Here is a 27,096-nt window from a genome sequence, read left to right as displayed (position 1 = left end):
TATAAGCCGAGGCGGCTTTTTTCAGCCCAAAAAGTGGGCTGAAAAACTAGGCTTATACTCGAGTATATACAGTACATTTCTTGTCTCCACTTTTAACTGCTGGATCCTAAACTTTTTTCTTTGACCATTACACCATGAGGAGTTTCTATATATCTTATTTCCCAGGTACATTCTGTTCCCTTCATCCTCCAAGGTCAGGCACACATTCTGTTACACATTTTAAACGCTCATCGGATATTGGTTGTTCTACAGTGGATTCATACATTGTTCACTCATATTTTATTTAATTATGATTTACAGAATAAACCACTACTGGTTCATTTAATAAATGAAATGGCCATGTTCATACAATATGCTAAGGCCAAGCAATACAGCAAGACTAAACAAACTATGTAATGATTTAGTTTGATCATAAATAAAATATCTCGATTGGAAGCTCCAGCCCATTTTTTATATCACTTGGGAATAAAGGGACAGAGAGGAAACCTTATCTTACTGTCGAGGCGGTTATATAAAAAAATTAGCTCTTGAGTTCTGACTTACTTTGTAATTATAATGAAAGAATTTCCATGCATTATTATAATTTGGCAGAGTATCTAAACTTCACCCCATGGAGAAACTAATTTTTCAACCTACCTTAGAGAACATTGCTGGACAAGTCTTCATTTTAGGAACAGCGAAGTAAGGGGATTTATGTATTTGCTTGTTTGTTTATTTAAAGGACTTATGTGGACCCCTATTTCACATAGTGATCTTAGCTAAAAACAAGAATTAATGAAGCTATCTGATTAAACTTCGATGATGTGAAACACTGAGCTTCACAGTAAATCATTTTAGCACTAGCTTAAATTAAATTTTATAATCTGTGTTTCATTGACATATTTAATTTTCCAAAGAAGAACTAATGGGAAAACTTGATATGCCATAAACGTTTAGTGTAATTATTTAAAATGTAATACCAGAAGACAGAAATGTTTTAACTGACCATGTATAAAATAAAATCTAAACGAGTCTGTTTTTTTTTCCAATTTCCCTTAGAGCCAGGAAAGACATATTTCTCCAGAAAAGACCTGCAATGAATAAAAAAAGCAGTGGTTATTTCTTACTGATCATTCTACTAATTGTAAGTAAAAAAAAACTAATAACATTTATCTGAAAACCACTCAGGCCAAAGTGTGCATGATTTTTAAATGCAGAAACCATATTATGCAGGGTAAATAATTTTAAACCCACTGTTCCTACTGCTGTCTTGGTTCAACCACACTTGGTCTAATTAAATGCCCATCAATGCACCGTGCAAGTTAATGAAATATCATAAATTGTTTGTTATTTGATTTAAATCTGTTGGAGGAAATATCCATCTGGTTCAATTCCAAGCCGAGAGACAGACACTGGAAACATGGAGGCTGATTGGAAAGAAGGTTTATGGTGAACAGAACCACTAACCTCATGTCCTGGTGCAGCTGAACACATAGAGTTGAGAATGAGAGATACTTACACCTTCTCTTGGACTTTGGACTTGAGCTTCCTGTTCCTGTGCAAGAACATGCATTTTATTGGCTGTTGTCAGACTCTCATGGGGCCATGTGGGGTCGTGTTTTTCTGAGATAGGTTTGGTTGAGGTTTGCTGATGCAATGTCCTTAGGAGATTTTGCAATGCAGTGAGTTCTGCTGCTAGATAATCCTATATAGAGGGTCATGTCTTAATTCCATCACCCTGGAGATGAACGTCTTTTGTCTTGTAGATAGGATGGCCCAGTCTTTCTTAATGAGCACCAAATATCTGCTGAGGGCTGAGGCTGAGTTTCTGTCTACCTTAAGATTTCTATTTCTCTTTTAGAGGAAATATAATATTCTGCCTTTTTAAATAGTTTTCAAAATATTTCATTCTTTTAGGAGGGGTGACTTCCCTAAAAATCAAATCAGATCAAATAACTTGACTCAATCTTTTCAACCTAACTTAACTATTTCCAGATGAAACTAACTTGGAGATTCATTCCTGCTCACTCCATCCAATTAATGGTGTTAAAATGGCATTCTTCTGTATGTGTTTATATCTCATTCATTTCATTTCATTTTATTTGTCTTGTATGCCGCCCACTCCCGGAGGACTCCGGGCGGCTCACAACAGACAAGGGAAAGGGGATAAATAGACAAGACAACACTTTAAAAAAGGCGCAACATTCACAATTTCCGTGGGGCTGGGTGTTTCACAAGCCCCCCGGCCTGCTGGAGCAGCCAGGACTTGGTGGCTTTGCGGAAGGCCAGGAGGGTAGTAAGGGTCCGGATCTCCACGGGAAGGTCATTCCAGAGGGCTGGAGCTGCAACAGAGAAGGCTCTCCCCCGGGGAGTCGCCAGCCGACATTGGCTGGCAGATGGAATCCGGAGGAGACCTAACCTGTCAGATCTTATCGGTCTGAGAGAGGTAATCGGCAGGAGGCGGTCTCTCAGGTACCCATATCTGTTATATATGTGAAAACAACGTTCATTTGAAGGCTCTGAATCATGGCTTAGACAAGATGACTTTTCTTTGGTTCCCCTAGCTCTAAAAGCCACCAGAGATTGTTGCCTTACAATCTCTTCAAGGGGAGCCTTTATAAAGAGTTATTGTGAGTGATCCTGGTTTTCTGCAAAGTCCTGGCTTCCAAGACCAGTCCACCCAGCTAAGTGCGTCCATGAGGCAAACTGTAGTCCACAAGGCAAAGGCAAGACACAAGACGCAAGACAAAAGGGTACAAAGGTACCAAGCAAAAGGCAGCTCTCAAGGCAAGGCAGGGCAGAAGGCAAAAAGCAGGAGTCGAAGCCAGAGGAGTGTAAGCCAAAACAAATAATTTTTTCTGGCAAAGACTAACTCCACATGGCTTCTCCTTAAGTCAATCCATTCCAGGTGTTCCTTGTGAGGAGGAGTGGGGCAACCTTCTCCTGAGTGGCATTGCAGCCCTTCGCTGAGCTTGCCTATGCTCCACTGTCCATGCCCTTGGATCAAGTAGAGGAGGCAGCTGTTTCTCATCAGAGGAGATCTGCTCCTATCAGCACTACTATCACCCGCCGATTCTCTCCTGTGTCTAGGCAGGCAAGTAGCTCTCTGATCAACACCTTCCCACAATGCCCGAGGGGCCCAGGACTGCATCATCCTTAATCCCTGGCTTCTCCAAACGTTCCAAGGGAGATGTGCCATCCCGTCGGACAGTTCCAATTTCAACACTCTATCCTCTGAACTGGACTCCAATGGGGCCATGACAGACAAATATAGATAGACAGCTATAGATTACAGACAGACAGACAACACATAAACTCAGCATAACATGTCTCAGCATGAGATATCTAATAGAAAAGGTCAACATTTATTTTTCTAAAATCTATTTTAATATTTGAATTGATACCATGCTGTGACATTTAGACATTTCTGTACATAAATATCTAGTCTATAACATAATAACTCTTTCTAAAATGTCATATTTAACTTTGTCCAGGACAAAGCTTGCATTCAACATCTAGATGACATATCTAAGATACAATATATTTATTCTGGTGACAAACTGGCTTGTTGCTGCAAAAACAATAGGTGTGTTGACCTCTTGAAGAGAAAGAGGTCCAGACAGTTACTGTCTTTGTGCTCTTATCTTCTGCTACACTTCCACCTGCATGGAATATCCTCATGACTGCTTGCTGAAGTTGATGAGAAAAGAAACACCATCTTGAAGATAGAATCCAGGTAGAACAAGCCTGTTATCTACTTCTATCCTTTCCTTTATGGAATACTAGCTTTTATGAATAAATGGGTTTGTAGTGAGCGGGAGCTTAATTGAGGAGGTCTTTGTCTTCTGTTGCTTTTTCTGATTATTCATTCTATACAACAACTAGCTGTTTTAATGTGATTTTATTGTATACTTCCCAGAGTCCATTGGAGCTGAGTGATCACTAAAGCAGTTCACTCTCCTTAACATGGAGCATAGGTAGACATGGAATGTTGCAAGTACATGACAGTTAAAGAAGACAAAGGGGCATTAGAAAAATATCTGAAGGAAAGTGAAGAACATGCACTGAAGCTAGTATTTCAGGAAGGCTTCCTGACTTCTGGAGAGACCAAATTGGCTTACAAGAATGACAAAACGAAAAACAGAAAAGAGACATGGGAAGAGAAAGCATTACAGGGTTAGTACACACACACAGAGAGAAAATGCACATAACTACAAGACCCAGCAAGAACTAAGAGCAGCAAAGTTGAAGAAAGAGACACGGGCTAATTTTGACTTGACAAGACCAAGCATTAAGAACAAATGCATACAAAGCCAGGAAAGAAAAGACAGCAACGGACAGCAGGTACCACTTCTCCAAAAAAGCTGAAGAAACAGTGGACACCTAATTAGCTGCTGCTAAATCTCACAGACTGACTACAAACAAAGGCATAACAAACTAGCAACAATAGTACATTGGAAGATCTGAAAGAAATATCATTTGCCTGCAAGCAAGAACTGGTAGGAGCACAAAAACAGACAAAATTATAGCTAATGAAGAAGCTATGGAACTTTAGAATCCATGCAGACAACCACCTGCCACATAACATCCTAGATGTAACAATTGTTGAAAGGAAAAACAAAAAAGTCTAGATAGTGGATAAGCCAGAAGTAGAAGAGAAAGAACTGGAGAAAAATCACAAAATACCTGTAAATAGAAGTAGAATGACTGTGGCAAAACAAAGCAAAGGTACCGATAGTAATAGATACATTGGGTGCAATCTTAGAACATCTGGAACACCACCTGAACACCATTTGCACTGGCAAAATCATCATCAAAAGGCAGCTTTACTTGGAACTTGCATCCTGCAATGATACCTTTAACATCATCAAACAGCATCTGCTTATCACATATGTCATTGGAAAGGAACTCAATAGATGGTCAAAAATGCAAACATTTGAGTTATTTGTGACTCTACCTCTCCCGGATTTTGTCTAATTGACCCATCAGATTATACCCTAATCCCCATTCATCAGAAGACACATGTTCTGTATTCCATCACTTAGACTTAGAGCATGTCAACTGGCAGGGTCCAGAAGACACTCATTTCTGCCATGCACCTGCCCTTTGGAACAGCATTCCCTGAAGAATATATTGGTGTCTTTTTATAAGACCTAATAATTTACAGAGTCCGTGCTTATATTAATTACTATTGGTTTTGGGACCTTGGCTGCCAATTGTGTTTATAAGGTTTTAATATGAGGGTTTTTTTGTGCTTGTTTCTATATAAATGTTCACTATTGTTAGCTGTCCACTATCATGAACTTGAGATGGGCAGCCAGATAAATAAATGAACAAATGAATTTCATAAGAAACAGTCTTTTTGTAGGAGCTTGGATACCATAATCCTCAAATTGTACTGGTAATGCCTAATGTCATCCCATCTTAGAAAGCTTTTTTTTTTGGTTGCCCAACATTCAGTAAGAGATAGAAGGAAATCAGTGGCAGGAGACACTTCGGTTATGATTCTTCAATTATCTTTTAATGTGATCTATACTATGCAGCATGCTATTCTGTGGACCTTAGCATTTTAAAGTAATTTCTATCTTGTTCAATCTCTGTTAGTTGCTCTAGGAGATTATTATCTGACAGACTGTAATAAACTTTCTAAATGAACATATGGTTGGGTTAAAAATACCTGTTCAAGATACTTGACTGATAGAAGCTGAAACACGTAACTTGCATATAGCTTTTGTTAGACTTAGTATAAAGATTATAAATGTTGGATGGAGTAGATGTAAAAGGGAGAACATGACAGTTAACATGGTTCCAATTTATTTTTCCAACACCATGAAAATTGTTCTGTTGATGTGATAGTAGTAAGTCAAATTAAATAGTGCAATGATGACAAAGACGTTCCTTGCTGCTGCCTTTGAAAAGGAATCTGATATTGAACTTTAAAAGTCTTCATGTGTTCACTTAGATGTACAATGGCATTCCTTACTAAGTCATTAAGTGTCTTATAGATGAGCAGAATATTTTATGAAAGGAACAGATTAGAATATTTCCAAATGCCTCATGCAGTAGCCCATGTAGAAAGATTTTGTGCCACCAGTAGACTTCCTTATTTGTATTTCTACGGTAAATTGGAACAATAAAAGTGGATGCTGGAAATATAAAAATAAATGCAAAATTACCTAATCTTTCCAAAGCTGTACACCTTCATCATTTTAGTCTTAAGTCAGTTAAGAAACATGTTCATTCTTAACCAGAGGTTTTAAATAAATATACTAAATCCAAAAAAAGAAGTAATAACCTGGTACAAAAATGTACTTGCTGCATAAATTATACTTAGAAGTATAAAGATGTATATAGAAATATGCTGATAGGCAAAATGTATGTTGTATTTTAATAGGACAACTGTTTGCATATTTACTTGGAAGTAACCCTTACTGAATTCAGTGGGATCTCTTTTTAATATGTGTCTGAGAATCTGATCATATCAAATTCTAGATGCATCCAGCAAAGTATCAAATGCCAGTTGCAGTCAGAAAAATACCTTTCCTTTTTAAAAAGTCCTTTCTATTTCAATGGAGAAGAATATAGGTCAGATACAACAACATTAACATATTAATCTACATATTAAAGCTGTGCATAATATTTTAAAAGTGAAATTGGGAAAATAAACCTAGCCAGCCAAGCACAGTGTTGCAAAAGGCACAAATGCTTTAACAATTCAAAGAGAGGGGCTTCATTTGTGCCTCCATATATCTTTCACATGCTAGGTACAGTCCTACTATTTATATCTTTTAATTCAATAAATTCTGCAGATTGATGTAGAATGAAAATAAATTATTGGCAATTCCTGATGCATAAGCCATTACTGATTTGCATGGTTCATGCTCAATATAAACTCATAATGTAATTTGATTTCAGATTAGTCCTGCATGATAAGTGAATCCACCCCTTATTGTTGGATATATATATATTTGTTATATACCCATGGGTATGGCTAGCTGATGAGAGCTAAATAGCTTGAAATAGATCTATACTAGTCTCCCTTTATTTATTTATCAGCATAAATATAACAAATGTAACAAAAAGGCAACAGTAAAAAATATTGGGTTTCTGTCTGGATGGTCTCTTGTGATGAGCCGAAGACAGAAAGTGGAAGTGTGACCTTCCTCCCATATTTGGGCATACCAGGGGTTGTGACTTTAAATATATACCTCTCACCCTGGCTGGCTGATAAGGAGTCGAGCTCTGTAGCTCAATGGTTAACACATCTGCCTAAGAGGCAATAGAGCACAGGTTCGATTCCCAACATGGGTATGGCTAGCTGATGAGAGCTAAATAGCTTGAAATAGATCTATACTAGTCTCCCTTTATTTATTTATCAGCATAAATATAACATATATATATATGTGTGTGTATATATATATATATATATATATATATATATATATATATATATATATATATATATATATATATATACATATATACATATATATATACACACACACACACACACACACACATATATATACATATACATACATACACACACACACACACACACACACACACATTCTTTGTTATTGGAATTTCAGTATTTAACAACACTTGATTGACTTTGTGTGGACTTGAAAGTTAAGGAGAAATTAGCAGGAAGATTATTCCAGATGTATAGACAAGGGCAACCTGATCAAAGCTGCAAAAATCCAATTGGTAGCTGCCCTATAAATAAGATTGGAAGATTTAAAAAGTATCCCAGAAGGCAATGTACTGTTGCTAAGAAAATTTCATGCAGACAAAAACTGAATCACAAAAAGTTGAGACTGACATGAATTATTTTGATTTGATATATCAAAACAGCCTATTTCATTTCTCCACCCTTAACATAAAAACATCTCCAATGTTGTTCTTTCTGTTGTTTATATATGCAGGTCTTGGCGTTTTCTGGTCTTTTCCCCTGTAAGATTGAGCATATCTTGGTGACGTTTTGACAAGGTCCCACTCGCCATCTTCAGGCTGATGCCTTCGGCTTCATGCTTGTACGAGCAAAATGTGATTGGAGCTGCCATCTTTCTATAAAGATTGGTAGGGGTGTGTGGAGTGCTGGCTTTGTTGCTGTAAGCGGATTGATTGGCTGTGTTGTAACATCTTGATTAGTTGATGGAGTTGATGTTTGCAGATTAGAATTTTGCTGATTTTATCTGTGATGCCTTTGATGTAAGGGAGGAGGACAGTTCCATTGTTCTGTTCTGTGTCTCAGTTCTTGAGAAAGTGTCTCCTTTTGGATTAGGTTGGTAATTGTCTTTCTTTGGAATCCGTTGGAAATTAATACGTTTGTGAAAGTGTGTAATTCAATTTTCAGGTGGTCTTTGTTGGCTAGGCGTTTGGTTCTGGAGATGAGGGTCTAGGCTATGGAGTTGATCTGTGCAGGGTGCAACACAACCAACCAATCCACTTACAGCAACAAAGCTGGTACTACACACACACACACACACACACACACACACACACACCAATATTTATAGAAAACGGAAGCTCTGATCACACTTTGCTCGCACAAGTACGAAGCCAAAGGCACCAGCTTGAAGATGACGAGTGGGACCTTGTCGAAACGTTTCCAAGATACTCTCAATGTTACACGGGAAGAGACCCGAATATGCCAAGACCTGCATACCTGTACGCATGAAAATCTATGAAAACATTTACATATATGCATGTGCATGTGCATGTACATATACATGTACATACACATATACATATACGCACACACATATATACATACATACATACATACATACATACATACATACATACCCCTAAATCATAGCTAGTAGCATTGTCCAAATTCTCCTTGATTATGTGTTAGAAATTGGGCAAATTATCTGGAATCCTAGGAGTACTTCTAAATCCCTCTTCTGCCCACTCATGCTTTAAATAATATTATTTTAATTTATGGGAATACACAGTGTTCCACTATATTATATGCACAAAGATAAAATATGCTTACTCACAATTAGCTGACCTGTGAGTGTTACATTTCTTTGTATCAATATGTGAAACATTATCCTGAGACTGCATATACTGTAGGAATGTGAAAGAGTTAGATTAGCTAAGTATTTCTTGGTAGTGATAACACTGGAAATTAATAATAAAATAGATGGAACATTGCTACAAGAAAATGTAGTTTTACTATTGAAATAATGTGGGGGGTTGTCCTCTTTTTTGTTTCCAACATTAACAACATAATCAAAGAATACAGTAACAATAACATCTCTACTAATAAGTCTTTTTTCATAACCACCTTTTAATTACTATCTTGCTACTGTCCAGTGGTGGGATTCAAATAATTTAACAACCGGTTCTCTGCCCTAATGACCATCTGGGTAGACGGGGCTCAGTGGTCATATGAGTGTGTGGGTGTGGCCAACTCAATGCCACTCACATCAATTGGCACTTTTGCCTTAGCTGTGACAATGGAATCAGGGTTAACCGGAGGGTCAGTTTATGTAAGCAGGGCAATAAAGATTAGACTAGAAACAACACCAGAATGCTTCCTTCCTGCCTTCCTTACAGGATTAGCCCTGGAAAGTGGAAAAAAACAAAAGGAGATTTCTTCCAACAACCAGTTCTTCCAACTGCTTAGATAGTTAACAACCGGTTCTCCCGAATAGATGCGAGCTGGCTGAATCCCACCACTGCTACTGTCATTAAAAGAAGAGATAAGAAATTACAGACAGCTCTTACACTAGATCGCTACAGTGAATGAAGATTTTCTATGCATGATTTTATGATATGGTAGAAGATCTCCCAGGGAATCAATGCACACAATCATTCAAAGTTGCATTCAGTCCTGCGTGTTGCCAACTCTATAGATATATGTCCCTGAGATTAAGAGCGTTTTACATTTTCCTGGCAACTCCAAACTCCTTGATCAAACAAACAAATAAAAATGTTTTTGTTGAATTGTCCTGATATAACTTTCAAATATTTTTTTTATATATATACAGAGAATGGCTCCAAGTTTCCCCACTACTGTAAGTTATGTCGATCCTACTTTAGAGTCTATGGAGTATTCAGTGATACACCAGAAAATAGTAGATTCACAGTTCAAGTGCTATGAAAGGATGAACAGAGCGCCTCCTTACAAGAAAAAAGGTAAAGGAACAAACGAGAGAAAGAAAGAAAATTATTTGAAATTATTATTTAAAGCAGTGCTTTGATTTTGGATTGCTGAAAAGAAAAAGGAGTGAGGGGAAATCAACAGTTACAACACTTTATTTAGTGACATAATTATAAAGAAAACATGTCTGGTAATAACTATTAGACTGAAAACCTCAAAAAGTTTTATAAATAGTGAAAGTGTCAAGGGCAACGTTAGATTATGAATAACATTTCTTTAAGCAGAAAAGTTATTCATTTTGAAGGTGTGTTGGATACATTCTGCAGGGGCAACATTTTTTTTTTACAACTGATTTGGTGTTGATATTTCCAAACCATACTGGCCTTTCTCCCCACCTCCACCTCCCGCTGAAAGTATTTTTTTTATTGCTCTATATTTAGATTTGAATTATCACAAGATTTCATAGACAAAACAAACACAAGTAGTCCTCAACTTACAACAGTTTGTTTAGTGACTGTTCAAAGCTGCAATGGCACTTGAAAAAAGTGACGTATGAACATTTTTCACACTTATGACAATTGCCATGTCCCCATGGTCACGGAATGAAAAATTCAGCTGCTTGACAACTGCCTCATATGTATGACAATTGTAATTTCCCAGGGTCATGTGATCACTTTTTGCGACCTTCTAACAGGCAAAGTCAATGGGGAACCCAGAGTCACTTGACAATCATGTTACTAACGTGATTCACTTAACTGTAGCAAAAATAGTCATGAAATGGGGTAAAACTTATTTAACAACTATCTTGTTTAGTAACAGGTTTTGGGGCTCACTTGTGGTTGTAAATCAAGGACTATCTGTACTATTTTTATACCCATCAATTGAAGATGGATAAAAGAGTATTAAGTCTTTAACTGAAAGCTACTTCCTAGTAATTTTTGTCCTGTTATTGCTTCTCTAATCATCACTTAATTCTCTGGCTATGAAACACCAAGCATACAACCACCCAGCTACATTTTAGTCTAGCATGTCCAGACCAGGGGTGGGTTTCCCGTCCGGTTCCAACCGGTTCGGTTGGAACGGGGCCGGCGGCGTCCTTGTGCACGCGCACAGTGCACGCATGCGTACTAGCGCCTGTGCGATGCTCCAGCTGCTCCTGGAGGATCACGCAGGCGCTGTATGCGTTCTGCGCATGCGTGGAAGCGCAGAACTTGTCAAAACCGGGTAAGAAACGCGGGTGGGCGGGTGGATCCTTCGGCATTCCCGGAAGTTACTTACTTCCGGGTTTGCTGACCAACCGGTTCGCGGGGACCGCCGAGAACCGCCTGAAACCCACCCCTGGTCCAGACCCTCTATCATTTTAATGAATACAGAAAATGATCTCTACTGAAATACCATACTACTGATGAATATATCATATGAATAAAACCTGTTTTATTTAATTGGTGACTTCATTTCAATATTTACACCTAAATATATTCTTGCTCTCTTCTATCAAAGAAAAAGAGAAGTTAAAGACTAGATTTTGGTAATTAAGATTCCTGCCCTCAGTAGGGAATCGAGACCAATTAAGGAAACAATATTACATTTATGCTGAATCCACGGAGATCCTTCGTACCCTTATCTCTAGAGTATAATGAAGCAGCTCATCTAGCTGAATATTTAAGTGGCTAAGTGGTTTTAAAGTGCTAGCTTTTAAAAAGAGAGATGCCACTTGGTGCCACATCATGCTGAATAAAAGAGGCAGAACCATCAAAGAGATTAATGAGTACTAGATATAAATAACTGTAATAAAATATTTGACTACAAGGAAAGTCATTGGTTGAATATATATTACTTTAATCAAGAGCTATGTGGAGCTATTCTTTATTTTGGTTTTCACTTTTCAAAAAAGCCACTCTGGAGCTTTGCTGAAAGATTCTAGTGTTTGTCCTGATTATTAATTGATTCCTGAAAATCAGTAAACACTAAGTAGGGTAAGGAGAACAGAAAGATCATCCAACATACAGTTTGTATACAGTTGTCACCTCCTGAGAAAAACACTCCCTCACAAGGTACTACAGAGAAACTTAGCATGATATGCCATAAGTGTAATTTGCTTGCTTTGATAAAGACAAAGCAGGAAGAAGCACTTTTAAAGAGAATGTAGCTAAATCTGTGTTTCAATAGAGCCTACTATAGGTAGTCCTTGAGTTACGACCAAAATTGAAACTTTTATGTTGCTGAGTGAGAAATTTTTGTCCCATATGACTTTTTTCCCACATTTGTTAAGTGAATCATAGCAGTTGTTAAAATAGTAACACGGTTGTTAAGTGAATCTGGATTTCCCATTGACTTTTCTTGTCAGAAGGTCACAAAAGTTGATTACATAAACCCAGGACATTGCAAACATCATAAATATGAACTAATCATTAATCATCTGAATGTAAATCACATGACCAAGGGGATGCTGCAATCTGAAATTATAAGTGTAAAAAATGGTCATGTCACTTTTTAAAGTGGCGTTGTAACTTCAGACACTAAATAAACTGTTATTAATCAAAGACTACCTAGATTTCAAATTACTTACAGGCATACTTATATATACATAACCATTTTCTTCCTGGGATAAGGAAATTATACCAGGGCAAAAAAGGAGTAAGAAATACTAAGCCAAACAAATTGCAACAAGAAAAAGATAATTAATGAAAATAGCTAAATAGACCATTGATTAATTTAATTCACCAACCTCTCTATATTGTTATATCATAAAAAAAAAGTTTTGCTTCTCCCAACTCTGTGCATAAATGTAGACATATAAGTTTCTCCCCTGATCTTATCAATTTCATCCAGCACTAATGGTTTCTTTAAATATATTAACCGCTAACTATGTGTTTTGTGATTCAGTCCTCATTTACTGTATGTTCTTTGCATTTGACCAAACAACTTCTATATACTTGCTTCCTCTGTTCTTCATTTACTTTTATATTCAATCAATAATCATTCCTCATTAATTCTTAAACCTGGTTTTCTTGTTTGCCTCGTCGTTTTATTATATAGCTTTTTTTCATAGCATTTATGTTTTACATTTCTTCTGACAAGACTAAATTTGGCTTCCATATGGCAAAGTTGGTAGAATTATGTTGCAATGCACAGCCACTTTTTTTCTTTTGACAAACATTAATTTTTCACAGTGAACCACATAAAGCCCACATCAATCTGCCAACATTTGAATGTCTTAAAAGTTATTTTTTTCTCATCTTTGCTAAGCATAGTACCAAGAAATGCATATTTATTTTTACCATTTTTATATAATTAGTGCATATTGTATGAAATATCTAGAGGCAAGAAGACTAGGAAACTTGGGTTTGAGATCTTTATTTCAATATCATCTTTAATGTTGAGCAGATCTAAAACACACAATACTGCTATTGTCACCAAAGTCTTCATAACATGGAGTTTACTTTTATATAATATTTTTAAACGCTTTGGAATTTGATTTCATTCTCCTAAAGCACAAGTATTAGATATCTAATAATAGATATTAGAGAGCTGTTCTTGATATAATATTTTAAGTAAAGTACTCTAACAAATATCTATAAAAGAGTTTGTCGGTTTTTCTCCTTAGGTAGAACATATCCAAAAGAAATCCACTGCATCATGAAACATCTTTGGTTTTAATCCTTCTATCATTTAACTTGATTGCATGCCATTCAAAATATTGTGGCACCTAGAGCGGGGGTCTTTTTAGCTCTCAAAAATGCTATTTTCTTCGGTAGAGGGAACAGAGAATAAATAATATATTTGTTAAATGAAAAAAAATATCATTGGTAAGGTTGCATAATACAGAACTGAAAAGATATATATGGTAAAAAGGAAAAAATATTGTTTTAATGAGGCAACAAATAATTAGGTGTAACAAATAAGCAGATTGAAAGTACATATTGTGCAGAAATAAAATTAGTTTTTATTCTTTTCTTCTTTTTTTTTTCAAAAATAAGCTGAAGTGTAGGTGGAGGAACTTGTTTTATTTCCCCTGGGTGAAAAAGTTTCTGTATTGTATTGGAAAATACAAATGTTTTTCATTTCATAAAATGACAAATCTTTTCAAAATTAAAAACTAAGCCTCCTACATAACTGACTGCGCTGTCTTTCAGAAATATTTTTTGGTTGCATTTTTGTTCTTTTCTTAAACTTTTCCACTAATTCCATGATAGGGTTCTTTTATCCAGTACAAAGTCTGGAAGAAAATGTATCTAAAAAAGAAATAGGATTGTACTGATGGAGTGCTGAGGTCAATATTAATCAGACAAAAAACTGAACAATTTAACTTTTGTGTTTCAAAGAAAACAACATCTACCCACATTGAAACATTCGGACCTCCCATCATGAGGAAAATGCACCGGGGAGCTACTTTCAAGTTGCCTAACAAATCAGTAATATTTTCTTTTAGGTAGCAACTGCTCCAAAGGTAGCCAAGCACTTTAGATATATTTAAATTTTTTACCACGTGTTTTGGGTTCTAATATCATTTAGCCACAAAATTTTCAAAGATGATTTTCCCATTTCATTGACTTATTGCCAGGTTTAAGTAACATAATTATACTGACAGATCCAGATTTTGGTGGCCCTGACACTCAAGAATACTATCCTGCCTAAATAATCTTGTCCCTTCATTGCCACTGTCCCCATTTACTCAAATATCTTAGTTTTTGCCATATTGCAAACAATCAGCTCTGAATCTTTCTACTATTGCTGTTGTTAGTAGATAATAATGACATGCTCATAGATAGAGAGAGATTCAGAAGTATTATAAATTGCCACCTACAAATTCTCCATAATAGGGGAAAAGAACCAGCTGTTCTCCAGTTCACATTACTTCTGTTATGAAAAAGCTGATAATGTTTTGAAGTAATTCTGTAATTCAGTTGCTGAAAATCTTGTAACTCTATCCCTATTCTAACTCTATTCTTTACAAAGAATTCTGTTAAACAAAACTTCAAAATGGAACTTTTATTTAAATCAGCTGCCAGGAACCTTACAGCATAGCAAAAAAAAATTTTTTTTATTCATCTAACCTGTATGCCATCCATCTTACTAAAGGCGAATCTAGGTGCCTAAGAAATTGTTATATAAACAAGTTGTAATGATGAAGAGAAACAAGCTCACGGAATTATTATCAGTGATCCCTATTAGAGTATACACTTAAGGGACCACTTAACTATGTCAATTTTGGCTTAAATTCTGATGAATCTCATTTAATTCACTCTATTATGGGATGTAATGTGAAGTAACCTCTAATAATTAATAATAAATATGTTATCCAGCACAGGTGACAAAACCTAGTGAACTTGGCAGCTTTCAAAAACTAAGTCAAGTTGAACCAAATTACAAATCGATGGGAGATAATGCAATATCCCTTATAGTAGGCCATTCTGCAAAATTGAAAATAATATGTCAGAAGACAGTGGGAGACCACTTATTTATTGTTGCCAGGAAAATTGCAGATATAATAATCAAAAGTCAAGTTCAACTCAAAGGGGTCTTTGTCTTTTAACGTAAAAACAAGAAAAATGCTAGGCGCTTTCATGAACATGATAGACATTACTTTGACCTTAGGAAAAAAAGGCCAGTATATTTTCCCCAAAACTATCAAGCTTTATTGCTTTCAAATTTCTAGGTTTGTACTGTAACCGGACCTGGGATGGATGGCTGTGTTGGGATGATACACCAGCTGGAGAATATGCTGACCAGAATTGTCCCGATTATTTTCAAGATTTTGATCCAACTGGTATAGTACCTTTGTTACTTTCAGCCAATTGGTAGAATATGGAAATGAAAGGATAAATTTTATCAACATTAAAAATATAGTTGGTTTGCATTTACATGTCCAGAACTAGTTACTGTAGATATGCAGGAACAGTTTATTTTTTGTGATTTTTTCTGATTTCTCCAAGCTTTTGATGCAAATTCTCTCATTTAAAAAATACATGCATTAGCATGTGAGAACATTACTTGCAAATACTCCTATATGGGACAAAAATGCACAGAACAGAAAGTTTACAGATAAATTATAATCCAATCCGCAAACAGAAAAATAACCTGGTTTTCCCCCCACCCAAAATGCAAATATTGCAGTAGGAAAATCAAGTAGTCATTCCTGTTTAAAATTAAAGTGAACAAGATAAATAGCTTTTATTTATAGCATTCCTGAGTTCTAGTTACACCTGCACTGAATGTTCAGAATGTTTTGCTTTAAATCCTCTTAGTGTTTGCCATATTGACTATTGACAATCCAGAAAATGGCATTGTTTATTTTTCATGTCAATCATTTTTATCATAATTCTATTGCTAGGGAATTAAATTGCAGTTCCTAAAATTGATTCATTTGTGTGACATGAATCTTATTCCTAGTGTTTTAAATATTTTATTATCAAAGGTTCCTGTATAATATGTAGCAACATAATTCTAAAACTCATAATACTTTATAGGGATATCATCAATGCAATCAATATTGTCAATGCCACAATAGTGTGATAGGAATTCTACCTATTGTATATGTACTATCATGTTTCAATTGTACCATTGTGTATCCTATTGTACCTTTTTCAAAACCACACCTTGAAAACACCACTGACATTTTATGAAGTCATCAAGTGTGTAATTATTACTTTTCCTAAAACATTCATAGCAATATATATATATTCTGTCTATATCTTCACCAAGTATTAATAAATTGAACCTTCAAATAAATTATTAAAGGGAGACATTTTTGCACGATCTACCATTCTGTAGTTCTTATGCACGAATAACTATAAATGTGTGTTTAGTTGATTGCTGTTTTCTACTACAGCAAAATTTGTATGCTGTTATATGAGTATAGATAGGAAATGTTTAAGATTGCACTGATACCATTTGAAATATCAGTTGAGAAATGGAAAAATAGAAGGTGGAATAAAGTTGATCAAGTTCAAAAGAAAATGGGATTTCCACAGTTACAGAATAGGAGTGAAAGTTTTCTGCCAAGGGATTGCTTTCAGAATTAATAATGTCTTGAATCTAAGATCCCAATAGAGCCAATCCATGTTTGTATTTTTTCCCAATGATAGGTTTCTGTATTGTGCTAAACCATATCATGATTGGTTGAATATTGTGTGAATGGGCATATTGACTTGTAAGTCATGTTTTTATTTCTTAATTTGTAGCTTGTTCAGTAAACTACACTATTAAAAATATATTGTGCTTATCAGAAGGAATAAGCAGTATGTGACTAACTGAAGAATCTATGTTTCCATAGTTTGTTTTTTGCACATTCAGGTACCTATTGAAGCATACGCACTTCTGATTTCTCTCTTGTTTTTGTAATAGCACTTTATGCCTTGGAACAGCATGTTCTAAGGACACTTAAAGTAAGCAAATGATTGCTGGCAATCTTAGGCCACAGATCGTTAACTTCAGTTGAATAGAATAAGTCTGGTAGGATTAGCTCCAGCTTCCCATACCAGAGCTGGGCCATCTGTTTATTTTGTTCCAAATACATGCTGAAAGGACTAGTAGCTAATAATCACTTCCTGCCACTTGAGAAGACACATATGGGTTGCATGCCTACAATTCTGGCCTTGTTGAGACTAATCATCACTACGCTTTGTTGTGACTGTTTGCAAAATGACTTAGATAATATTTCTGCTGTTGACATTAGCATAAAAATGCCATAAATAATTCAGATAAATTGGCAAGCAGAAATTAATCAAAAACAGAAATATTCCTGAATCTTCTGCCAAATTCAAACAAAACAAAAGTGTTCAGACAGAAGCCAAGCATGCATGTTCAAAACCTTCCATGTGGCTGTGCCAGAAGAAGAAATGGAAGGAAATAAGCAAAGCCCAAATTTTGATGCATCTCATTTTCATCACTGTAAAATATGGCTTTCTGTATTGTCACATTACGTTTTGTTGTACTTATTGCGCCAAGAAAAAACTTCATATTGTGTCCCATTGCAGGATATCTATTTGTGTGTCTGGTATTTTCCTAGGTCCTTAAATCTGTAAAAAAAACCATTCTTAGATTTTCTTTTTGTTAATAATTGTTTATGTTGTTGCACTTCATTAACTAAAGCTGAACCTCAAATACTTTAGCCACCAAATGAGAAGAGAGGACTTATTGGAAAAGATGTTGAGAAAGATAGATAGCAACAGGAGAAGGAGACCACAGAGGAGAAGATAATTAGATAGTGTCACCAAGACAATGAACATGAGTTGGACAGACTCAGGGAGACAGTGGAGAACAGGCATGCTATGATCCATGATTTGGACGTGACTTAGTGACTAAACAACAACAACAAAATTCACTAAGAACCAAGTTTGATGAAATAAATGTTTCTTTTATTTCTTTTATACATTGAAGAGTATCATCCATGACTGTGTGACATTACAGTTTTACTATACCCACTTACTATTTCATCTGTGTATGTGTTTTTCCTTTTCCTTTTCCTAATTAACATAGCTCCTTCATCTGTTTGCTTATGCATTAACTTCTGTTTTACCTGGATAGACTTTCCTATAAGTCAGGGGTGTCAAACTCGTGACAATGGGCCAGATGTGTCACAAGCTGGCCATGCCTTCCCCTATTTTAATGAAGGGGGAAAGTCACAATACATCATGTGAGAATAACGTGACAATGCAAGTTTGATACTCCGGTTATTAGTCCTTTTAGCAGTAGTTACAAATTGCTAGATGCGTAAGCATGTGCTGTAGCAAGAAAAGGCTCCCAAAGATTACTTAGTTTGGCTTAGAGTCTGACTCTGCCCTGTTCCTTATTTGTGGAAATGAGGGCTGGGAAAAAGATAAAGTGCTCCTCACTGACTTCTCCTATTCTCTCAAAACACCTAAGGCTAGCCTCTTGGATTATAAAAAGTAGGTTATTATTCTCCGAAGAATTTGGGTGCTAATGATAAAAGGAGTGCCTTTGGTGAGTTGGGGTTTTGCAAGGAGTTTGGTGTTTGATTTATTAGACTATAAATAAAATGTGTGTTAAAAAAAAAACCTCCAGCTCCTATGAGAATATTTTACTGACCCATATCATATCTGTAAGTAAAACATCATTTCTCAGACTGAATTTTTAAAGTGGAACAATTTGTATTGACGTACTTTTTCTGCCAACTACAGATGCAAGATTTCATTATAACATGGCTATATGAAAAAATCCTTCATTTTAAGTCATTTACAGTATACTTTTAAAACCATCATGTGTTTATTTCTGCTTTCTGATTAGAGAAAACAAACAGCAATGGAGAAATTAATGTTATATAAAATTGCAATTTTTTATGGAACTACCCAACAAGATTCCATCTGAATGGCTGGAGCACAAAAACCAGTGATATAATCAGCTGACTGCATCCCAGAATTTCTAAGATGTTATCTTAATAGGATAAATAGGATAAATAAATCAATTCTTTGTCTAATGTATATTTAAAATTTGGAATTGATTTCCATTAGATGAGGTGGTAAGCACCAGTTAAAACAATGCTTACAGTTTAAAAGAGATTGGAGAAATTAATGACAAATTTGGTTACTAATCTTGATGGCTGACTACACCCATTTGATCACAGGAAACTTATTTTAAATGCTAGAGTAAAAAAGTATAAAAATCATTGTCACCTCAGTTCATGTGTGTGACCTTCCCATGAACACTTCTGATTGGCTGCTGTGTGATACAGAACATTGCTCAAATGTAACTTTGACCATGATAATTTTTTTCAGGTGTTATTTATATGTGTCTGTTGGGTGCCAGTTGAGGGGATCCTGGTTAGGATATTTACCATAAAAGAGATGGAAAAAAATTATTCACAATAACTTAAATTTATCCCAAAGCAGCACTTTGGCGTTTTGTGAATGGATATAAAAATTCAACCACAAAGGGATTACCTGAGCTTTTAATATTGTTTGGTCCAAGATCCACCAACTCTTTTCTTATGAAGGAACAGTAACAATTGAAAGAGCGACAGTACCTCATTTCCCCCATTCCTTAGACACTTGAGACAAATCTTCTATCTTAAGGAAAATGAAGTTCCAGCAACTAATGTATATCTTCTTCTTATAGCTTTATAGAGCAGAAGGTATCAAGGAAAATGTCCTTTGATTACCTTTGATGCCTGCCGGTGAGTCAGGCTTGTTAATAAAAGAGACATATTGGAATTTAGACTCAAGAACTACTAAAGGAACTATTTTCTTTATTTTCCTCTCCCTCTCTGCCTTCCAAGTGATGCAATTGAAAAGGAGAAATAAAGGTTATTAATATGATTCCTTCGATATCAATGGAATAACAGTAAAAAATGTGGTACGTTGTATTCAATCAGCTTTAAGCGCTACTTGAGACACTTTCCAGCTTCAGATAATCTATACTTTGAATGATTTAAAGAGTGCTTATTCCAAGTGTTTCCAGATAAAATGTGCTGCTTCTTAGCAGAGGTGAACATATTACCTCAGCTGTTAGTCTTTTGCTGCTCTTTTAGTAACGGAATGAACAGAATCAGAAGAAAGAGGCTTATGTCTTGCTTTTCCTTTAAACGGTTATCAAATTCCAATATAATTAGGAATATATGGTAAATTGCAATAAAATATAATGAAAAAACATTTAAAAAGAAAACAAATAAATAAATTAATGGTAAATTTTTTTACAACTCAGGCCTATCTGAATGAAAACGTCATTGCTTATTATTAAGAACAAAAGATCGGGATGTAGTGGCTCGGTGACTAAGACACTGAGTTTGTCAATCAGAAAGGTCATCAGTTCGGACATTTGAATCCCTAGCGTCGCATAATGGAGTGAGTTCCCATTACTTGTCCCAGCTTCTGCCAACCTAGCAGTTCAAAAGCATGTAAAAATGCAAGTAGAAAAATAGGGACCACCTTTGGTAGGAAGGTAACAGCATTCCGTGTGCCTTTGGCATTTAGTCATGCCGGCTACATGACCACAGAGACATCTTTGGACAGCTCTGGCTCTTCAGCTTTGAAACGGAGATGAGCACCCCCTAGAGTCTGGAGCGACCAGCACATATGTGCAAGGGGAACCTTTACCTTTACCTAAATATTGAATGAGGAAATTCAAAAGCTGATGCTAGCTGTACAAAGTTGGTTTTCAATATATGCAGAGTAAAAAGGACATATCTCAAAGATTTTAAAACCCAGGCATACATAGATAGTAAAGTGCAGTTCATTATGCAGCTGTATCCCCAATTGTATAGGGCTTTAAATATCACATTAGCAGCACCTTGAGAAGTGAATCAGTTGTATTTGAAGCTGTTATGTTATTAATATTACATGTCCATTATAAGGTGACTTTATTATTTGTACCACATCTATTTTTGGCTTCATAAAGGTCAACATCAAACATCAAAAAGATTTGGTCTCATATTGTTCTGGAGCAGCAGAAGATTTGAAGAACTACTTCTCCAATATATACTTACTGTCAATTGAAGACAGTTTCAAGATACTTAAAGAGTTAGCCGAGTGGTTTTCATAAATAAGTCCTTTTCTGCGGTGTTTCCCATAGCATTGGGATTTCCCTTTGTAAGTTATTCTTAACATAACACTTGAAGCCTGGTAATGAAATATTTGTATGAAGAAAATCAAGCTCAGGGAATATACCAAGAACTCAATAAAACTTATCCTTGAACTTTTAATAGGATTGTATCCCTTGTTCACTGTTTTAATTTAAAGGAATAAGCAGTTAAGTTGCTTTGGCACTGCTCCTGCAATCATTTTCTCCTAGGAATATTTAGGGTTATGATTGTACTTTTAAAACAAAGCCGTAGAGCTATTTATTGGTGTATTAAAGTGAAAAATAGGATATCATTCCAGTAATTAATAAAGGATCTTGATAAATGAATGAAGGAAATGAATTAACTGCCTCAAGCAGATACAAAATGCCCAAAATAGTGGCTAATTGTTCATTTATTGTAGTTGAAGTTTCGCTTCTTGGGAAAAACTGTTTATGGGATTTTCTGTCTAAATAGTCCCAACACTGTAATCAATCTTTACTGTTATGTACTTGATATATGGGCAGCCATTTGTGAGACAATAAAATTTCATCATGTTCAGCAAGTATGTTAGCTATTATATGAATATAATTAATCAAAGTAGGATTTATGTTAGTAGAAGGCTCTGTTGTTGTGAAGCCTGGCAAATGTGTAAGTATGCAGCTGTAGAGGGAATAGGGAATAGCCTTAAAGGACAGGAGGAAGATCTACTAACAATTCAACATCAGAGAAGTGCAGCTTGAGTCCATGCCAAGAAATTAAATTGAGTAAATGTCTCAGAGCTACCTAATTCACTCAAAGGACATTCAGACTTGCAAGATTCTGTTGTTGTACACCACAGTAACTGAATAGTAGTTCTAGTTCTATGTGACATTCATTTCCTTGTCTGGTTTACCTTATAGGACTAAGTATGTTTTAGTGAGTAGTACATAAGGCTATAAACAGTACCTTATAGAGTTAAGTACTTTGTAATATCATGTTTCCCAAAATTAGCACTTGACCTTATTTTCGGGGAGGTCTTCTTATTTTTGAGGTGCAGGAGGCAGTAAACGTGGTCACCTCATGGCTGCTGCTGTGTTGTAGTATTTTTGGGGAGGACTTATTTTATGGGGAAGGCTTATTTTAGCACATGCGCTCAAAAGCCTGATAAGGCTTATTATCTGGGGAGGGCTTATTTATAAAAATGTAGCAATAGTGGCATTACTCCATCAATCGGACATCTGTAATTATGAGAAATGGTGAGGCAGCTACTCTGGCCAACAATCAGATGGCATTTTTTTTAATTGTTAAAGAATAAAACAGTTATTTGGTCAGTTCATATTTAAGGCAAAATATTATTCCTGAAATTCTTCAAATTTACTTGCCTATGGGACCATCCTTAATTCATTTAGGGAATGGCTCCACTAAAATGAGAAAATAATGTTCAACTAAGAGGAAATCAAAATTAAAGTGTAAAAAGTTATACCATTCTAATGCATTAAATACAAGTAGGCTACAAATAATTTACCACACGTATTTTAATTATACTGATTCTGTCACTGAGGCTTACAGTGAGCAAAATATGTTACAGAAAGCAGTTAATGCTACTTTCTTTTTAATGATTTGCTATTTTTACAAAATGAAATGGCAAATTATCACAATTTGTCTCACTGTTGTGATGAATGATTTTTCTTTAATTCCAGCCATACTTAATTAATGTATGAAAAGTAATATGATTTAATATATGGGCACAAGCTTTTCAAATGAATTACATCTACTGAATTGTTAATTCACAGAAATAGCAACAAAATATTGTGATAAGACAGGAACATGGTTTCGGCATCCAGAAACCAATCGGACCTGGTCCAACTATAAACGCTGCAATTCTTTTACAAATGAAAAGCGTAAGGTAAGTTGTTTACATTTTAGAAAAATTTCTGATAATTCCTAACTTTTATCCATCTGTGATTTTTTCATATTAATCATGGATGCAGTGTAAAAAGATTTGTCTGCATTTCAGCCATGTTCAATTATGCCACATAAATCAATGTCCAACTCACAGGTTTTATACTAAAACTCCTAATGTAACAGCAAGGCCTATAGTTCTTTATCCTGGGTGCCTATTGTTTAAAATTGAATGAATTTATATATTATGAACTGTAAATTCCCAAGGAAATTTTCTCTCTCTCTTTTCTCTATTATTGTCTTTGATAGCAAGGAAAGAAGTTTTGCCAAGATGCTGAACCCATTTGGGTAGAGAGAAATGAACATATGTATTCCTCCCCACTAAAAAATTGATAAAATGTCAAACTTTCACTGGCCTTCACTATTGACTTGGCTTTAATGAAGACAAAAATGGTGGCATTATAATCCGTGTGAGATTTTAAAGACTGGTGAAAATGTCTTAGCAATTCCCTTTACATGGCTGATGGGTACAATCAGAATGATTCCTGACTTTCATCTCAATTAGATATCTGAAAGCATTATATATACAATATGAAGAGATAAGTTTGTATATGTTATGAAAATGGGTGGGTATATTTTACATCTTTACTTGTATTCTTTTTTTTTAAGGTGACCTGGATTTGAATTTCCATTTTTAAAAAAATATTAAGCCATTTTTTGCATGTTACATTTAAACTGAACCATGCCTTACTTATTACATTGTAATCTGGAAAAAGCTTGATTAGATTTATATAAGATATATACTTTGTAAAATGCTGAGGACTCTCTATGACCTTTTGTTATAAGAAATAATTCTCAAGATTTAATGTAAATCTTTATGGAGTTGACTTTTATATGGCCAATTGCAGAAGATTGTCATAATACCTATTAAGAAAATAGTTCACAAGAGAAAATCTTACCATAATTAACTCTAAATGCAGGGAGGGGAGAAATAAAGGAGAAATAATGTAGAGCAGAACACAGATTACTTTGATATGATTTTGAACAGATGGACTATGTTTGGGCAGCTTATAGCAGCACTAGGAACAGAGATTATAAAATCAAGAAACCAAATAGAACAGACCAAGAATATCTAGGTAGGCAAATGAACAAAGGACATTAATTATATATCTATGTGAATATATGTGTGCATATATAAAATAGTACCATTTATAATGTGTACTTTATAAATATGAACACAATTTAATTCATTTTTAGAGTTAGTTCCATGTATCTAAAGTGAAGTAAAAGATATTTTAAAGTTCTGGGATCGTTGTTACTACTATTTGTATCTCACAATGATTTCTAAACTATCTTCATTTCTTATTCATTTTTTCTTTTAAATTTCAGATGATTTTCATAGTTTATTACATGACTATAGCAGGACATGTATTGTCTATGGTTTCCCTGCTGATTTCCTTGGGAATTTTCTTTTATTTCAAGTGAGTACATCCTTCAAGTATTTATTTTCTCTTGCTGCACTATGTGCAAGAGTTATAGAAGTACTTCTTTGCCTCATATAGTTCACCCGTTTGCTTACTGGCCACATTGGCTTACAAGTGATTTTTATCTATGTGCTATGTCCGCCAGTTCTCTATAATGGAAGTGCCATGTCTTCTTGGAGTCATATGTACTTGCTTAAGACATAATGCAGATTCTAAATGTTCCTCTGTAACTAAAGAGTGTGTGTACAAAAATAGAATACAAATAATGATTTGACATAATCGAATGTGGTAAACTTTAAGTTAGGGCCTCCCATAGCATTTTGGGAAATGTAGATGATTGCAAACAAAGTGGTTGTACATCATCCGTAAAGGTAGGGATGGAGTTTATGATTCTTCTACATAAAATGGACATGAACTCAATGGGAAGAATTTCTATATGTATAAAGAAAATTAAAAGGTTAAAAGAGGTTGGTAACATTTTCACATTGCTGGAGCTACTATGGACTATCACTCTAGCATATGCATCTCCTCAAATTATCCAAAACTCATGAAATATCACTCAAATTGCAAGATCCGACATTATTTTAATAGATCACCAACATATTATGCAAGATTATTAAATGCTCGCAGAATTTCTGAATCCATTCTTGGTATTTCAGTGATACTGCAATTTTGGGGTGGAGGAGGTAGATGATGATCTGATAAAGGTTCCCATTCCAAGTTTTGTGGCAATATCAATTATATAAGCTAACTATAAAGAAATCTAGAAAGAACTAACCATGTTAGGTATGTGAATACCTTAGTGGCATATGATATTCAATATATAGTTATATAACCTTGATTCAATAAATGGAAACGTTATTTTACTATTCAGATTACTGTTGACTGTTTCAAAATTGTTCAGTAGGTTTAGTATTTTATTTGTGAATAATTCTAGAGGAAAAAATGGCATAGTAATTTTCGTGATTCAGTTCACTTTAATAAAGCAGAAAAAATGTCTTAGAGTTGTGGGAAACAAGAAGAAATCACAACCATGCAAGGAATGAAATTAAATATCCCTAACATCAGAAAATTCCAGATCAAAATTTCTTACTCAGCTGATAACTCTTTCTGAAAGCATTTTTAATTTTAATATAGCTCCAAAGAATCTGTCTATATGTGGGATGTTTTTATATTTATTTATTACATAAAATAAATTAAATGTATTAGACATATATTTTATTCTCAAAGTAATTTTGTTAATTTTTCTGCCACTTGATCATGTACATTAGAAGTCCCCTAACTGTGATTGGGAAAGCATGTAGCATGTAAGCAGTTGTAAGAGGGGGGAATTTCTTTCCCATGGCTTCACTGCCAGCCGTATTTTTTTCCGACTGCCTGTGTCAGATTGCATATTTAAGAAAGAATTGCCAACATGTTCTTGTTATAAAAGCAACCTCAAAATCAGCTCTAATAATTTCTAATTTGTACTATATTTGTGGTGCATGTTTTTCAGGAGCCTCAGCTGTCAAAGGATAACACTGCATAAGAATCTCTTTTGTTCATATGTTCTTAACTCTGTGTTTACACTTGCCCACCTCATTGCAATAGTGCCTGACCAAGAGCTGGTCAAAAAAGATCCAGTAAGTATTTTGTTATACGTCATCTTGAACAACTGAACTTAAAACATTGAAAGTTAAAAGACCTTCCTGCCTTATTACCACGGGACGTAAAAAAAAAAGTTGTCATCTATTTTGATAATGCAGTGTTGGAAGAATATTTTTAAAAAGTGTTAAATCAAGTTTATTTCATCCCAATTAAATCCTGATACTGGCTAGAAATTTTAAACTTTTATAATAGCAGACCAGTAATTTTGGCTTAGCAAACCATACCGTGGATGTGTAATACACTATTGCATGAAATCCATATTCCTACTTCACTCTTTGCTTAGATTTATGTTAAGTCCATGTTTAGAATTATGATTTATTACCCTCCATATCTAATTCAGAATTGATTTTCACTTGTTGACCTGCTTGAACACAGTACTCATAATCTTTTAATTTGGACACAACAAAGCTATTTCCTTCCTTCTTTGCATAACTGGTCAGAGGAGAAATTCAGAGTACTAGCATGCAGCA

General features: G+C 35.1%; 1 protein-coding gene across 1 annotated transcript in view; it reads left to right on the top strand.

The window, feature by feature from the left end:
• The first annotated feature begins 1,075 nt into the window (after positions 1-1,075).
• The window catches only part of CALCR (calcitonin receptor), a 65,038-nt gene continuing 39,017 nt past the window's right edge, over positions 1,076-27,096 (top strand). Inside the window, exons 1-6 of the mRNA XM_032237980.1 lie at positions 1,076-1,123; positions 9,984-10,131; positions 15,756-15,866; positions 23,387-23,499; positions 24,885-24,976; positions 26,475-26,601. Of these exons, the coding sequence (XP_032093871.1) occupies positions 1,076-1,123; positions 9,984-10,131; positions 15,756-15,866; positions 23,387-23,499; positions 24,885-24,976; positions 26,475-26,601 (639 nt within the window). The remainder of the gene's footprint in view (positions 1,124-9,983; positions 10,132-15,755; positions 15,867-23,386; positions 23,500-24,884; positions 24,977-26,474; positions 26,602-27,096) is intronic.

Source organism: Thamnophis elegans, chromosome Z (assembly GCF_009769535.1).
Source record: "Thamnophis elegans isolate rThaEle1 chromosome Z, rThaEle1.pri, whole genome shotgun sequence".
Taxonomy (NCBI): domain Eukaryota; kingdom Metazoa; phylum Chordata; class Lepidosauria; order Squamata; family Colubridae; genus Thamnophis; species Thamnophis elegans.
Note: the sequence above shows the minus strand (reverse complement) of the source record. Positions and strands in the feature narration are given on the sequence as shown.